At 45.9% G+C, this 17,471-nt stretch overlaps 1 protein-coding gene across 2 annotated transcripts in view; it reads right to left on the reverse strand.

Moving 5' to 3' along the window:
- Nucleotides 1-3,503: 3,503 nt before the first annotated feature.
- The window catches only part of LOC138526940 (cholesterol 24-hydroxylase-like), a 524,604-nt gene continuing 510,636 nt past the window's right edge, over nt 3,504-17,471 (reverse strand). For both annotated transcript variants that reach the window (XM_069637830.1, XM_069637831.1), the window contains one exon: nt 3,504-3,997. In XM_069637830.1, coding sequence (XP_069493931.1) covers nt 3,839-3,997 — 159 coding nt within the window. In that variant the 3' untranslated portion in view covers nt 3,504-3,838. The remainder of the gene's footprint in view (nt 3,998-17,471) is intronic.

Below are 17,471 nucleotides of genomic sequence, written 5' to 3' on the forward strand. Positions count from 1 at the left end.
GACCTGGTACTGTATTGCTCTCCCCCTCCGAAAAGTGCACGGAACAACCATAAATCACCAATGCAATTATAGAGCAAATACTTCAACCCATAAAGAGACAGACACAATAACTCACAACCACGCACTCTTTAGAAGATAATCAGCTCTTTATGGCTATTTATTCAAAGATTACAAGGACATTGAAATAACTCATAAAACTAATATGGACATAGATCACAGAAGAAGTGAAGAAGTCAAAAAGAAATACATCACCGTGAGCGTAACAGAATTCCTGATCTCGTCCAGAGGCAGCTGGAAGACCCCGGGAACAGCCAGGCCGAGAGTAGCACAGCTCACAGGAAGGCCAGACGGAGCGTCCTTCTCTAGCTGAAGTCTCACCTGACCCCCTCTAGGTTTCCACATATATACACACTCCACAATGGGGACTTAATTCTCGAACATTCTGGAAATTGCACCTGCGCAGTTGAGGAACAGCCGTCGGTTGCCAGCTGGGTCAATCGAGAGCTCCCCTCAAGGAATGCAGGGCCTTCCTGCTCTAAAAACACGCTCCACGGAGAACAGTAGCAAGCCATAACAACGTTCGCTTTCCCAGCAGAAATGGCCTTGACCGCATACCAGGTTTGGAAAAGCATGTTTGTCTCAGCACTGTGAATCTAACACTTCAGCAAAATGTGTGCAGCCTTTCACTGCGGTGTGAAGTAAATATCCAACATGGCTCCGAGCGCTCCCAGAATGCCTGCGCGCCCACGCCATTTTGAATCAAGCATGAATCAAGCATAACAGGTACATCTTCTTGTACCGGTCTCTCCTAGCGGTAGCTGTGGCCGGGTTCTTCAGGAGTACCAGGCCCTCGTCCCGGATGTCGTCCAGTAGCGCGTCTGAGAGAACAGTCTTCCTCATGGTCTTCTGTCGTTGGTAGATGAAGCCCTCCTTCTGTTCTTCGGGGCAGAGCTGGAAGAGCTTGGATTCCCTGGCGATCATGGTGTGGAAGGAGCCAATTTCATCGAGGGGGGGGCGGGGAGGGGAGGCCAGGGAGGTGATGATGGGAGGTCCATCCCGTCGTCACCTCCGTCATCGTCCGTCCCCGTCGTCTCCGTCCCAGTCTCATCCCTCGGATGAGGGGATGGGGTGAAGACTGGAAGGGGGAGGAGGATGAACTTGCCTCCGCTTGTTAGGTGGGCTCCCCGACGGTCCAGGCTCCGCTGCATCGTCGGTGGGGGTAAGGGCATCCTTATCCTTATCTCTGTACATAGGGCCTGTATAGCCATCAGAATAGCTCCTGAATCGTCGCGAGGGGCCCTCCACTGCCCAATCCTCCTCTAAGGGCCCTGTGTTGCTCTATTTGTCAGCCTAGTCGGGATCCTTCCCATGGGCCCTGGATTCTTCGGACTTCCTGTACAGGATCCTTTGGACGCTAGCCAACTCATCCTCAGAGGTGGTATCCGTGTCCGTTATGTCTTACGTACCCCCCCTTTCTCTCCTGCTGGGGTTTCACAAGGGTCTTCTCGATAGGCAGAAAAGAAGATTCCCTCCAGGGTGGCAGGGAAACTCTAGCCCCTGGAGCCGTCTCCACTGGGGAAGCCTCTGTAGGTTTTGCCAGGGCCGCCACGACTCCTTCAATCGAGGCCTTAGCCGGGTGAATCGGAGCCTTCACGACCTTGGGCGCGCCTGAGGTCTTCACGTTAGGGGGAGGGTCACCGCCTCGCTCCCCCTCGGCTGTCTCCGTCGGGATCGACCGGGGCTTCTCCCGAAGGTTACCCGGGTTCTCCGACTTCCTCTTCACCGAGCCAGAGCGTTGGTTCGTGGTTGATGTCATCAGTGATAATGCGCCCTGCCTGGCAGCCGAGGAGCCCGACCAATCGGAGCTCCTGGTACCCACAAACCCACAGTGCTTAGCCTTTTGTTGGGCCCCTGTCACCTGAGCACACTCAAAGGACTTAGAAGACCGCTCGGACTTCTTCCTCTTCTCACCTGCTGCTGTGCTCTTCCCCTCCAGCCAGTTGGTGAGTCGAACGCGACGATCCTTCATTGTCCGTTCGGACATGTTCTTACAAAACGCACAGTCCTTCTCCACGTGCGATTTGTCGTCATGAAGGCAGTAGAGGCACCGGGAGTGCTCATCTTCCTTGAAGACATTCTGTAATCCGCATGCAGGGCAGCTCCTGAACAGCTTGGATCCAACAGGCGTCGTGTTTCCTTTGTCCTGGGCCATGACCACACGGGGTAGGCCTCAAAGATCTTCCGGAATCCTGCACGAAGTGAAAACTGGATGAAAATTCGCCCTTGAGGGGCGTTGAAAATCCCGAAAACGGGTCCCCGTTGATCGGAAGTAGAATCGGTGGAGCTTGAGGCTCGATTGACCGAAAATATAAGAGTAAACTCTTCGGAAAAAACACAAAACGCAGTAAAAGCTCGAGAGATACAGCACAAGGACTCCCAAAACTTGAACGTGCGGTAAAAATCTGAAGACGGCTGCCAGAGGAGGGGCTTAGGTAGAGGGCAGTCATTGGCTGGGGGCAGTATGACCTAGAGATCAGTGATTGGTTACTAGTAGAAAGACCTTTCAGAAACTAAACAAACTGATTTTTTCTTTACCGCGGTTTCCCAGCCTGACGGGGAATATTCATGAGCATATGAATCCATGCCAGACCCCAGGCTGGAGAATGGTGAATTCGATACCAGTAAAATGTAGTTTTCACGCCAATGTAACGGGATGAATTAATCTTTTATAATTTATCTTTTTAGAATGCCCTTAATACTGAATGCCAGTCTCTAAGTGAGGGTACCGGGATTTAAACCTGTGTTGCTCTGCACTCTCTTGGTTCCAAGGTAAACCGCATTGCCCCAGAGTTATCCTCCCGGTCCCAGGAAGGTGCTTTCTTCCCATCATGACAACCCTGCTGGCGGACACTGCACTAGTGTGGGGCTTAAAGTCAGGGGAAGTGCAGCTCCAGGAGCATGAAGCCCTGTGCCAGCCATGCGTAGACAGCTCTCCACTGCCCATCCCTTCCAAGTTCCTCACATTCTCCTCCTCACGGCCAGTGAACCAGTGGGGACAGGCGGGGGCCAGGTTTTGCAGTGTTGGGATGGTATTGGCAGGCTAGTCCTTCTGTTCAGCACAGGGGAAAAAAACAAACATATCCCAACAGGACACTATAAGGCCGATGAAAAAGTAGGCATCTAATCTTTAATGTATATTTATTTGCACAGAAATTCAACTTATGTGTAAGGACTCATTTTGATATGTGTTACTTTCTTCATTATTACTGCATTATTCTTAATGTACTTTTTGTATTGCGGATTACATAACTTAATAAACATTTTTTTTACTTGTACCGTTGTTTATACTGAGAGGTATTTTGTTTAACACAGACCTCTTGACTACACGCTACATTTAATTGCTCCGTACATGTAAATACATGTAAACATCCACTGCTCGAATCAACAGAAAACCAGTAAAACGTGACTACCTTCAAAAAGAAAAGTCCAAATAGAATTAGTAAATTTTGCAGTACACAAATCAGTCCGTTTATTAATGTATGGTAGGTTTATTTATGTAAGAAAAAACAGTTTTGTCCTTTTAAAGACATTATTCCAGAATATGTATAATACTGTTTATGATGTTTGTGTAAGATTTGATGCATTGATTATTTATATGAAAGTGCAGAAGGCTAATTAGCTATATGAACGTAGTAAGAAAAATAAAGTATATAAATGATAAACATATTGATACATCTAAACATATATTTGTATAGAAATATAAATCAAGTCCACCGAGAGCCCCTGTTATGTTAATTTCTCAAGAAAATTCAAATTAGATAAGAAAGCAAAAATATAACTATTCTGTTCCCTTTCTGCTTTTCCGGGGAGTTAGTGTGCAGATTACACCGTCCAGTGGTCTTAACGTTGATGTGTCCACAATCTTAAAGCTCTGTCCAGGCACCAGACGAAACTCAAACCTTTGCAGCAGTTTCGCCATCACCACCTTGGCTTCCATCTGTGAAGGGAGACAGACAATATTCAGGAGCCCACATTGGTGCGGGCGTACATTAAAGAAAATGTAATGGCTGTTACACTTTAGAACCAATTCTTTATTCAAAACATGTTTAAAACAACCAATCTAATCTGTCGGAGATCATTGTAGTCAACTGAAACGACAGCCATACTCTCAATAGCTATGTGCCAGTCCGGATATTTGCATTTGGAAGGTTGTGTCACTTTCCAGAACTGCCACCTTTTATACCCATGTCAGCTCATAAATTAAAATCACTTTCAGGGATCACCGTCTTTATCTTGGCCAGGAGGCATGAGTAACTCAGTCAGCACTATTTTCCCCATGGCATTGAGGTATTCATATGATCACATATGTCATCAAAGAGATCAAAACCACAACCAAGCTCTAGATTACCAAAAGCAGTGCAGAATAAATCAATTTAATCAGAAAAGGGGCAATGTGAGCTCGCCAAAGATTTCAGAGCAAGGGTGGTCACAGTACAGGCCTTGGGTCAGGAAGCACGGCCATTAGCCCCTGGCACCGTGGGAATGTAGGTAATTCACCACACCTCCCCCAGTAACACTACACAAACTATAACTGTATATTTAACCTTGATTATTGGTTCCTGTGTGTGGTATTACTTATTTCTCTACTGTTGTGCATTAAAGTGGGCAGCCTTGAGCTTGAGGAACTGGACACTGTTCTCATACCAACATCTGCCTCAATCTCCCCATCACTCTAAACACTGCTGGTTACTTACCCCCCACCCAGGCGTTCTCCTTAGGCCTAACGAAGCCACAATCGGTCTGGATAAATGAAGGAACACGTACTCTTGATCTCTCAACCACCACACCTACCGCTAAGAAGCAGCTATTACACGGACGCCACACCAGCTGCACACATATCTAGTGCTCACACGCACCTTTGACTCTCTCTACTGACTTGAACTTCGGTTCCCAAGTGCGTATAACCTACCAGCGCCTTCAGACCATACCAGTGGTACATAAGGCGCTATATAAATGCAAAGTAACATAACATAACATAAGCATGTAAATGGTGTTTGGTCAATGGAAGCAGCAGTGCTACCTCTCTCTCGCCTTAACCTCCACCCCTTTCCCAATGAAATACATTTAAAAGACTTAACCTGCCTTTTGGATGGAAGGAGGTCTGGAGCTGTGTTTGCCACCAAGTTTTTGAAAGAGGTTTTAGACTACAGATATTGAGTTGCACTGGCTTGCGAATGTCCATCAGTACAGCTTTGTGGCCCAAAAATGCATTAGCCTCAATCCCAAAAACCTGCAAGTCCAGGGGGGCTATATAGCTGCTAAGATTCCCAGTTCCATGCAGGATCTCTCAAGCCAGTTCGGATCTTGCCCATTGCATGCAGGGACATAAATGTGCGGTTTTCTCATTGTAGTTATGGGCCTACAAGTCCCAGCATGCAATGGAACAAAAATCAGGACTGGCTCAAAGTGTCGCACATACGTGTTGGCTTTGATACTATATGTAAGCCTCCAGTAAAATTCCAGGTTGTAACCATGACCCTGGTCACAGGTTCAGTGTACAGGTGGGGGGCTTGGGTGTGTTTATTCCCAAATGTGGACGTTGGCATTTAGCAAAAGGTTACATGCGTGTACATGTAATTTTTAGTAATGCTGTTATATATCTATATATAAGGAATGTAATAATGTACTATCAATCGCAGCTAGGTCATATGTGTATTAGTTCAAGTTTGTGGGATTCAATGTTTTCCTTGTCGAATCATATCTATGCCAAAAAAAAAACAAAAGGAAGCCCAACCAATTAAATACATGAACGCACCTATTCATCCGTTTTGTTGCAGTAGAGGGGTTTAGTTGTTTATTTCCAGGTATGCGAAATGGAGGACGTTGTACTTTCTTCCTGTGGGGGTGGGTAGGTGGTGCATCACCGCAGGTATTTTTTGGCCATTTTGACAGCAGATTCCCCTCTGGGGTCTGGAGATGTTATGGCCCTGGGGTGTAGTGGGAGCCTGCATGTTTGGTGAGGGGCTTGTGTAGGCGAAGAAAGAAAGAGGGGGACTCCTTGGTCCTTCGCTTTACGGAGGATAATAAAAACAAACCGGCCCATCCGGCCTGTTTAAACACTCCTCCATCCCATAGCAAACTGGTGGAGTTAGGTCACGGAATAGCTTGGGCCACTCGTTCACATGCAGTGTGACAGGTCTCTCTGGCCTGCGCTTTCGGTGGAGTGGTCTCTCAGGGACTTCTGGGATGCGAAGTTAATGAAATATTTGGTTTGGTGCAAGTAGTGGCGGTTTTTACAGTTTGGGTGAGCTTTCAATTATCTCGCTTGAGTGGACACAGTCATGGTCGGTATTTCATTTTGCTAGACCTGACCGTCACTGTAAGGGAGCAGTTTGAAAGGACTCTTTATTCATCAGGTTTTTGGTCTCGTATCCTGTGAGCGTTCCATTTTCCACTCCGATACCCTCTCAGTCTGTGAAGGAACTGGGTTTTTTTCTCACAAGGCGAGGTGCTCGCTATCTGTTATATGTTGAGCAAGTGAGTGGTGTGTCTCTGAGGAGTAGAGGGATTCCCTCTTTACTGCAAGTTACCTGCCCTCTTTTAGTACCCAATCATGAGTCCTTTTGTTTTTCTCCCTTTCCCTGGGTCTCAGAGTTTCCCTCTTTCTGGGTAAAATTCCTGTTGACGTACAATCTGCCTGGTGCATTGCAGAGACAGCCTACCTCTGAGTTGCATCCATCTGCTGGATGTTTTCAGTGGCCTCAAGCTCCTACAGAAAAGTCTGGTGGTTGGTTTAGCATTTAACCCGCTGGGGCAGTAAGGAAAAGATCACACTATAGTTGACATCTGGCAAGCCATTTGGAAGCACATACGCCTACTCTAAGCACTAGTTTGCTTGCTCCGTAATTCACTCTGTTCGCTCATGAATGTGCATGCCGCGTATAATCGCAGCATTTAATTAGGACTTTGCGGGTGAGGTTTCCTCGTTATCTTTGCTAAGAGAAGGGCCTTTAGGTTTTATATGTCAGCTCACTGGCAAGTTTTATGCTAAATGGTCTTGCTGAGGTCTGGTATGACATTGGTCTGGGGGTTACTACGAGCTAACCCGTTCAGCTCCAAGGGCCCAACAACCCTTCCCCCAAAACAAACGGAAGACTCAGCCAAGGGCAAGTTAGACTGTCATTTATTACAAAAAAAACAACAGAGATCATACAGGACATTCTGAAATCTTCATGTCAGGTGGCTGGCCTGCCCCTTCCCCAAGAAAGTATCTATTACATTGTTGAAGAGTCTCAGGATTACCATTGAACATTGCACTCTGCCATCCACCACTGGATTTCTGTCGCCCAATTGGCTGGAACTGGTCTCTCCAGGCATGGGACCTGTGCAGCCTGGTTCGGCTTTCCCTCATCTCTCGTCCTGCGGCTTGTGCCTCATGTGATCCTTGTTATACTTATACTATGATTTCTACATATCTACACCATGCTATGTTTCCTATAGGTTAGTCATATTTGATCCGATCAGGTTCCTTATGTGGTCTGTAGTTCCATAGGGTTAGTTGCCATAAGCATCTGCAAGCTTGCTCTGCATCTCTTTGTTGCCTTGCGTTCAGCTTTTCTGCACTTGGGTAATGAGAAAAATAATAAAAGCTTTTGACAGTATGTATATGAATCTGTCCTCTACAGAACTGTGTAAGCATGTTCTTCATGTATACGAGTGCGTGTATGTGTAACATTGTGCATGGCTGCAAGTGTACTTCATGACTAACGTGGCTATGTCATGGTGTCACTAATGGCATCAACACAGTAGTTTCTCAGCATTAGTCAACATCATCCATTGAGGCATTTGGATCCATGACCATTTGTTGAAGCACCTGTATCCATAAAGACATTGACTGGATAAGGTTTGAATGGCTGTCAGAGAATATCGTTCCACATAAGTGTCATTCACTGGTCCTCCTGGGGCCTGGCCGAATAGTAAGTGACCATGCATTTTTGACGATTCAGGCCGTCATGTACATGGGTTGAGGAGGGGCATTCCAGGGTCTTCTCTTCATTCCCCCCTCTGGTCGACCTTCGACCAAACCTCCATACTTCATCACTCTTCCTTTTGGTAGACATATCTTTCTCACTCCTTCAAGATGTCCATAGTAATGTGCATGGTCATCGAAACTCCAGGTCATATAGCTAGTCTCCCCGGGTTTCATCATTCCCATTTCCCCCAGTATCTGTTGTTGAAGGGATTGTTGAATGTTATCATCTCAGTCAGGGACAGTCCTTTATCCTTGCTCTCAGGTTATTTCTTCCTTCTACTATCTTGTCTGTCTTCTTCCATGTCCACATCTACTAACACCTTCATGCCTATTGTCTTCTCAGTAGTTTTGTGACATTGTGTGATGCAGATCTTGACCATACACAGTCCCATTAGTACTAGTATTAGTGCTCCTAGTAATACTTTCAGTCCGTCTGCTAACTATGTTGGAATCCATGACCACATGGTATGGCAACCGGCTCTAGTCCTTTCCTGTCCCTTTGGCTTCCTCTTCCATCTTGGCGTGCAACTTCGATAATCTTGTCACTGTGCCATTTTCTCTGTCGTTTGCAGGCACAAACGTGCAACAGGAACTCCTGATCTTGGCGCAAAACCCTCCTTTCATTGCTGTGAGAAGGTCTAGAACATATTGGTTATGGAGTGCCATTAACTTTACTGCTCAGAACTCTTCTGTTATCGCATCAAAGCCATTCACTGTAGAGTTTGTCGGCATCAGCTCCCATCTTGTTAGCTGCAACCATTTTGCATTTGTTTATGTCTGGACAGCTAGAACTACTGACGCAAAAACATCTCTGTCCTGCTGAACAACCAATACTCAGGTGGTACATCGTCTAGTGATGCTTCTGATGAGAAATAGTTCTCTCATTTCACAGTACTCACTTCTACTGACCGTTTCTTGCTTCCATTTTCTTCCACTTCTATGGATCTCTTCTTTCTCTTGTTAGTATTCTTTTTAGGGAAGTAGTCTATCTTCACATCCTTCTGTGGCACTACCACTGCTGGCATATTGAGGTGCACCAACAAGCAAACTCCTCCCACATGGGTGGCAGCTTCTCGTATGCCTTGCAGCCACATGCCCGATAATGGTCATTAATACTGCTGTGCCAACCTTCATTGCTGAATGCTTTTCAGTCCACCTAAACTCTTATCCCCAACCTTTACTGCACTGTAATATGGCTAACATAATGTTGGTGCCTTCTGTGGTATTATGGGCATTGGTCCAGCTTCATGGTCTACCCAGGTGAGCAACTCAGTGCTCGCAGACCATTCTTTCTGACACTTGTCATGTTCTCCTTGCACTGCGTTTACTGGTGCCTGTACTAGGGTGTGGTTCTCCTGTGTATACTTGGCCATACACTAGCATCTGTGGTCTTTCCCCGCATCCTGGTTCTTCTCCTATTCCCTTGAACCACCTCTTCAGGCATTGTAATTCTTTCAGTGTTATTGTTTTTGTTTCTCCTTTCTGTGGGCCATTAGTTGTGTATTGCATAGCTTGGTATGAGTGCCAGAAATTGTTCATCATGTCAAGAGTCTTTATATAACTATCTTCATATGGGAACATTGCCTTGGACATCTATGTTGCTGTTTTCCCTTGGTATTTTCCTTAGGTTGTAACCATGGATCAGTACATAGTACTATGTTGCTGTTTTCCCTTGGTATCTTCCTTAGGTTGTAACCATGGATCAGCACATAGTACTATGTTGCTGTTTTCCCTTGGTATCTTCCTTAGGTTGTAACCATGGATCAGTACATATGGCAATTTGCTTTTGCTGCTAATATTCCAGCTGCTATAAACGTTCTGGAGGCACTTATGGCACAGGGGATTAGTGAGAAAACATAGCAGCTCTCCCCAGTGGTTTCTTTACCTACTTTGGTCATGTGCTTGTACCACATATTGTTAGACACTCTAACAGTGTCGGTGAGATATAGGTCCACCCCTCCCATGTCTGTATCAGCATTGCACTTACCTCTCCTTACTGCGCTTACAGTGCGCCCCTGTCCACCTGGCATGGTGGTTGAAACTGCTGTAGTTGGGGTAATGTTAGTAGAGGATACAGCGGCAGCGCTAGATACAAGGGATATTCGCCAAAAAAGAAAAGCAAAAACACCACTTGGAAATAAGAGACAAGCGTAGATCAGCATTTTTTAATAACTGTATCCATTACCTGTGCTGCTTGGATCCGATGCAGCTTGAAGGTATCAGTTGAATGCCTGATATGCCCAAAAATGAGCGTTACTGTATTAGTATTATATTAATTCAAGCCCCGTAGACCATGTAGTCGGTCATGGTAAAAATGATTAGTTGTTCCCACACAGCTTTAATTCTAAGGTCTCTGAAAACTTCAAGGGCAGATGGGTTTCCTCCTTCTAGTTGTGGGTAAACTTGGGCCAGGTATGGCATGAACACATGGAAATACACATTAGGACGGCGTGCCCGAGACCTGTTGGACCTTCTAATTGGCCTTGGAAGGTGTCAGGTTGGGGATCAGTGGGAAGCATCGAAGAAATGCAATAAAAACAGTCGCACTTTCACGATGAATGTGGGCGGAAAGAAAAAATAAACAGTGTACCCTTACTCTGGATGTGTAGAAGTCCTTGCCCAACAGTGTACCCTCACTCTGGATGTGTAGAAGTCCTTGCCCAACTCTACTGCCCGTGAGTGAGTAACCATTTGGCGTCCCCTGCATGGCAGTGCAGATGCCAAATTATTTCTTTGCTCTTCTTGCTGAGGATCGTTGGCCCTGTCGATGTCGGTGCCAGGTGAGGCCACTGCTTTGTAGGGCTTGATGTCACCAAGGCGATTCCAAACGTTCTTCTGAACCAGTTTGACGGCTCTCTTACTTATTAGTTCTACTATGTGGGGGCCCGTGAACCTTGGCGCATCCCACTTGCTGGAAAAATTCCTCAGGTGATCGTGTTCTCTAAGGTATACGGCTGGCTGCTTAAGTACTCATGGCTTTCAACGCTGTCACTTCCTTCTCTGGTTTCAGGCCTCTCCTGGTGTCTTTATAGCTGGCGAGAAATAAAGGCATTAGCAATCAAGGAAGTCGTATACTCATACATCTCCTGGCCCAATACATTCTCAGCATCCTTTATTGCTCTAGTGGGAGGAGCCAGGGGAAGTTGCATGTGGGGTTAAATGGTGGTCAGACCCGGGCTTATTGGGCTGCATGAACAAGGCTGGGGGAGCAAATGCAGCCAACTTTTGTTCAAACTCTTTAGTATTTGCTATAGCTTCTTTAAGCAAGCTGTTGAGGCGTTCACACATCCTGCTCGCTTGTGGGTGATAGGCACAGGAGAATTTGTGTTGGATTCCGAGCAAGGTTGTAATATGCTGAAACATCTCATTGGCAAAGTAAGGGCCATTGTCAGACAGCAGGACCTCACACACCCCCCAGCGTGGGTATATCTCCCGGACCAGGACTTTCACCGCTCTAAGGGTGTCAGGATGAGAACAAGGACTGGCTTCAATCCAACGAGAAAATAGACACAACCACTATCATGTAGCGGTACCCTTGGCAGACTTGGATCATGTCGACGTGTAGGTGTTGGAATGGACCCAATCTGCGAGGTATGGCTCCTTTCACGACTCGTATGACCTGCAGTACACCATTTACACACCAAACAATCATGAATTCAGCCACGTGTTCCGCCAAGGTAGGACTGAACCATGTTTCTCCAATATGAGCAGCAAGCACCTCCTTCCCTGTGTTGTTTTTCTACCATAGCGCATCTGTTGGAGACACTGTACAGCCCCTCTTTAGCCACAGTTTCTTTTCCTCCCTGGGTGCAGCTCCCTGCAGCGCCATAATCTGTGTCACTGGTAGTATATTGTATCCCTCTTTCAGTATCGTAGTTCAAATTGCATGGGTGTGACAAAGCTTCCGTTTCCAAAATGTCCACAAAGTAGGCAGGGCATTTTGCCTCTGGATCTGCTGCTTCATTACCCCTGGAGATTGGACCCTTCCATTTTATGTATGTTTGGCATTTCACAATCCCTATTCACCCTGGGAGATCTATGACGTCTACCAATATGCCCAATAGGAGTGCCTGCTGCATCGGTGACCCATCAGCACGTCTGAAGCCCCTCCTCATCCAGCATGACATCCCAGAATGCACTGTGGATGTCACATAGGCTGAATCTGAATAAATTGTCACTTCCTTCTCCCTGCTGCGCTCCAATGCCAATATTAAGGCTTAGTAATTAGATGGCAGGCGTGCACTCATCACTACCTCGCTTGTCCCGTCTTCTGTCTCGAACACGAGCTGAGTGTCAACATAATTGGTAAAGTGTACTCCTAAATCCTTCTAGGAGATCACAAAGAGGGTGGCAGAACACGTTAAAAAGAGAAGGAGACAAGCATGCAACCTGTGGAACCGCACATTTTAGCACTTTGTCAGATGAGGAAACATTTCCCCAAATGATCCGAGAGACTTGGTTTGATAAGAACAAGTTAATCCAGGTAATTGCTTCGGATGAGTAAATACCAGCCCCTCATGTTCATCAGGAGCTTGTTGTGGTCGACAAGGTCCAAGGCTGCTGACAAATCCAACAACATCAGCAGCCCCACCTTGCCCTCATCCATAATCCGAAGCATTTTAGATTGCATATTCAACAGGGCACTTTCAGTGCCAAAACAGGCTATGAAGCTTGATTGCTGAGGATGAAGTGCTCCAGATGTCTCCAAGAAGACCTGCAATTGTGACATAGCCACTTTATCCAACACCTTAAGTAAGAAAGGAGCATACAAAATGGGTCTAAAGTTCAAATCTATTTTAGGGTCCAGAACAGATTTTTTTAATAATGGGGTGACTGAAAACATTCTTCAATGGTATTCGGGACCCGACAGTCTCTTAAACTGGCGGTAGTAAGGTGCACAAGGAAAGGCAAAAATAGGTCCCTATTGGCTAGAATAACTCTAGAAAGAAGTGTGTCTGGCATGCAGGTAGTAGGCCTCATTTATTCCAAAATGTCAGTCAGGGATTCACCGGACATGTCATTAAAGAGGTTTATTGCCCAAGGAGTGTTCATTATCATTAAGATAGCTGGCTACTAAACAAGTCCAAACTGCACAACCTATCCGCATTCTGAGCCTGTGTAGTAGTTATTGTGCGCACAAATGCTTGTTGAACTGCTTCACAGTCAAGAGTGCTGGGGGAGAACTCTTGCAACAGAACCTTGGGTTTCTCGAGTTCCTGGAGAATTCGAAAAAGTTTCTTAAAATTATTTTCAGCCTCCGTTATTTGATTATCACAATAAGTTATTTTTAGCAAGTAATATCTCAGCGTGATACACTTTTTCTAATATTTTCCATTTCACTCTATTGGCCGGTGATTGGTCCTTCACCCAATCAAGCTCTGCTTTCCTTTTTTTCTCTTTTGCGGTCCTGAAGAGCATCTGAAAACCATTTCTAGTCGTTAGATCTTGCTTTTTCTTAGAGGTCATAGGGGCTATACGATTCAATAAATCCATAAAGAGTATTGTACTCCAGGACTAATTTGTCAGGGGAGTCTGAATCCGAGGTAACTTGCATAAGGATTGCTAAACAGGATTCTAGATCTTCTTGACACATTTTGTTATAATTCCTGCTTAGGACGGTGAGAGGGGAGTTATTTCTATGAACTATGGGAGTCGACAAGGTATACTGAAACAACGAAACAATGGTCAGACCAGATGCAAGGCTGAACCGACGGCGTGCTCAGTACCAGATTCCTACTAGTAACCCAATCTAACATATTCTCTAGTTCATGTGTAGGGTCTGTACTGTTGTCTATGGTGAATCCGTTAGATTCAAATAATTGGACTAAGAGGGAAGCATCTACATCCAGTTTGTTTCCAAACCACCTATTAAAGTCCCCCAAGACAATAGATGACAAATTGGGTTCAGCCATTTTTGTTGTCCATTGTATTGTCATCTCCCCTCTCTGTGCCTCTTTCAGTGCACTTAATAAGGGCCTAGTTTAGGTGCTGTAAACAAATACCCATGACCTGCAGTAATTTCATAGTCCCAAGAACTGCTGCATCTCTCTGACTGTTGTGGGTTTTGCTGTACTGGGTATTGCCTCTGCTCTCTCTGGTGTCACTCGTTGGCCATTTTGGGAGATCATCTGTCCAATGTATAACACTTCTGTCTGGCAATATTGTAGTTTGACCTTGTCCACCTTGTATCCCTTTTCTGCTAGTAATGTCACCATATGTACCAAGTAATTTCTACACTGTTCTTCTGTATTGCTGCAAATCAGTATGTCACCTGCATACTCTAATAACTGTGCTTTCCATCTGTACATTGCCTAAGTCCATTTGGAGGACCCTATTGAATATGGAAGGTGATTTACAGTACCCCTGAGGAAATCTTGTATGTTTCCACTTCTTATTTCTATATAGACATGAAGTTAAGTCTTGTGAGTCTGGGTGTAATGGTATAGAGAAGAATGCATTCTTCAAATCCATGATCATGAAGGAGGCAGCTTCTGTGGGGATGCTGCACAGAATTGTCGCCAGGCTCGGAACTATCAGATATTCTGCTTCTACAATATGTTTAAGAGGGCGCAAGTCCTGTATAAAACGCCATGACCCCCCCATCGCCTTTTGGACAGGGTACACAGCCATTTTGCATGGTGATTCCGATGGCACTAGGATGCCCTGCTACACTAGTGATGGAGTGGTCTCATAGATACCTTCATCTGCCTCTCTTGAAAGTGGGTATTGCTTAACTCGTGGCAGCATGGCTCCTGTCTTTAGTTTTATCTTCACTGCTCCTATCCCCTTTAGAAGCCCCAAATCATAGGGACTTGTGATCCATACGATGCTGAGGACCTTTGACAAAACCTCAAGAAAGGCTGGCGGTGCTTTCAGCACCATCAACATTCTCTCTGGTACTTCTCTGTAATGTATTTTCACCCAATATGTGATGCTCATTTCGAACACCATCTCATGGTCTGATCGGTTGTCTTTGACTAGTTCTTCATCTGTAACTGTAGTCAATCTGTATCTTTCACTATGGCGATCCCTGCTCGCCATGGTCGCCTTGTGTCATCTGTCCCATGCACTGCTATCCAGTCATCCCCCACGATCACCGCCTCTAATTCTAGTGGCATTGTTGTCCCTTCTTTCTCATCTAATGGTATTTGTGGCCTAAATTAGTATTTGTTTGCAAGGCGCCACATATTCCCAAGAAACCCTGGAAGCCATGCTATTATAATTTCAGTCCCATATTGGAACAGCTCCTTGTCCACTGGCACCCCCTCTGTACTCTTTGCCCACAATAAACTTGAATGATTTACCTCGCATTTAGAATGTGTATCCCTGGTGTGGAGCACACCATCCCCTTTTCGGTGAATGAAATGGTCATGTTAAGTCTGCTCATGATATAACTCTCCTATATATTTACAGGTGGCTGTCGATAATAGAGTAGGGGCAGGGACAGATCGTGCTCCCCTATAGAAAGTGCAATATCGCCTGTAAAAGGAACCACTTCCGTCACCCCAGAGAATACTTGAGCATTCATGGCATTGCCTGACCTACTATATTTCCCTTCTCAGTTGCAGGATTTTGTTGCCCCTGTGTCTACAAGAAAGGAAAGTCTTGTCACCTATCATCACCCCTATACGTGGTTGGTGTAATCGATAGGATGGAACACATCAAGTCCGTCTGTGGGCTATCCTAATGAGGGTATAAGGACATCCCGCTCCCCAGGAATGGGTTTCCCCTCAGCATTGTGACCCACCCCAGGTTTCCCAATGGGATTCATTGTCATGGAGTCTGTGCGTGTCCTGTCATTTTGTTGTGTGCCTTTCTGCATCTGCGGTATTTGCTTTGCCGTGTATGTGTGTTACCCTGCATCTGTGGGATCTGTGGTGCCTGCGAATACTGCTGCGTAGGCGCTTGCATTTGTGGTGCCTGTGTCATGGGCTGGTGTGTCTTCGTTGTTGAGGTGACTGGTCCAAAGTATAATACTTGTTCGGTTCCCTCTGGTGTTCTGGCTGGTGTTGCATTTCCCCATTCGGTTGCTCCCCTCCCCTGCTTATGAACACCCTCGATATATGCCCTATCTGTCAACACACTCAGCATTGGGGTGGCTCTCTCACATAGCTCTCAACCATTTGTGTTGCAAAGGTTGGTGAAAACACCGATTTTATTTTTGGCGGGTGATTGGCCCATTGAAATTAATGGGCGTGCAGGAGGCTTGGTGGGTGAGTCCACCGTTTACAAGCCAGGTGGCACCCAGCAAAAGTGTGTGAGTTGAGAGCTATGCCATCACCTGCCTCGGCAATCCCCCAGAAAACACTGCTGGGCCCTGGTGCATTTGATGCCCATATCCTCAAAACCCCCCGGGAATCCCCTGTTATTCTGCTGCATCTGATGTCCATACCTACGTCCTCTAGGTGGCCCCTCTCTTCCTGGAAACCCATGCTGCGCCCCCTCCCGCTGACAGTGGTGTGTACTGTGTCTGTGGTTCCCCTTGTACTCATATGCCTGTATACACTGCCTTTTCCATGGCGTATTTAGAAAGGTTCTTCTGCACTTACTTCACCTCCTCCTGCTTTCTTTCTTCATGCTTTTTCCTTGTGTTCTCTTGCATTGACCTACAGTAGTGTACTATTGTGAGCTGCATTTCAAACCAATGCTTTGCCTCCATCCCCACCAATTTCTTGAATTGCCTTTGCATCAGTTCTGGCAACCCTTGGCATAATATGTGATAGAATAATGCCACTGTTTTGTCCCACGGTTCTCGCGTTTCAAGGCACCAAAGCTCATGAATCGTCTGAATGTAGTGTAAGGGGTCTTCGTCTTGCGCCATTTGGCAACCCATAATCACACTAATGTCTGATGTGTCTGGGTACAATGTCCGTAGCGCTTGCCATGCGGCCGCTCGGCAGTTAGGAAATGGCATGCCATTTCCTGAGTGGTTACTCCTGTGTCCGCCCTTCTCCGTTCATCATCAGCGGCTTCCCGAGTATTGCCACTAGTAGGCCCTTTACATCCCCCACTGCTAATTTCTGTACCGCTGTCATCCTTTCCATTTCATATATTCATTTCCCTGCCCCCGCGGTTAACGAGGGTAGCCCACCCTTCAAGTTTTCCTTGTCTATGTGCTTCCATGGTTTGTATTGAGGTCGCCCCTCTAAGGAAATATATAGCATTTTTGCCAGCATACAAAATACAGCATTTTGCCAGCATGCAATGTACAGTAGAGAAACACAGTCATGCCCAGTTTAAACTGTAGGCATTCAGAGCACACATTTTAAAAAAAACTTGCTGTCAAAAGTGTGCTGCCAGGTTAAAAGAATGAGGTGCCCAACTTATATTGGATGCTTCTGTGTGAAGACTACATTATAATACATAACTGATTAACATTACTAACATTACTAAAGTGCTAATTTCTAACATGATAATGCAGTCTTCTATGCACAATGAG

This window comes from Ambystoma mexicanum, chromosome 14 (assembly GCF_040938575.1).
Source record: "Ambystoma mexicanum isolate Mex_15411 chromosome 14, UKY_AmexF1_1, whole genome shotgun sequence".
NCBI classification, from domain to species: domain Eukaryota; kingdom Metazoa; phylum Chordata; class Amphibia; order Caudata; family Ambystomatidae; genus Ambystoma; species Ambystoma mexicanum.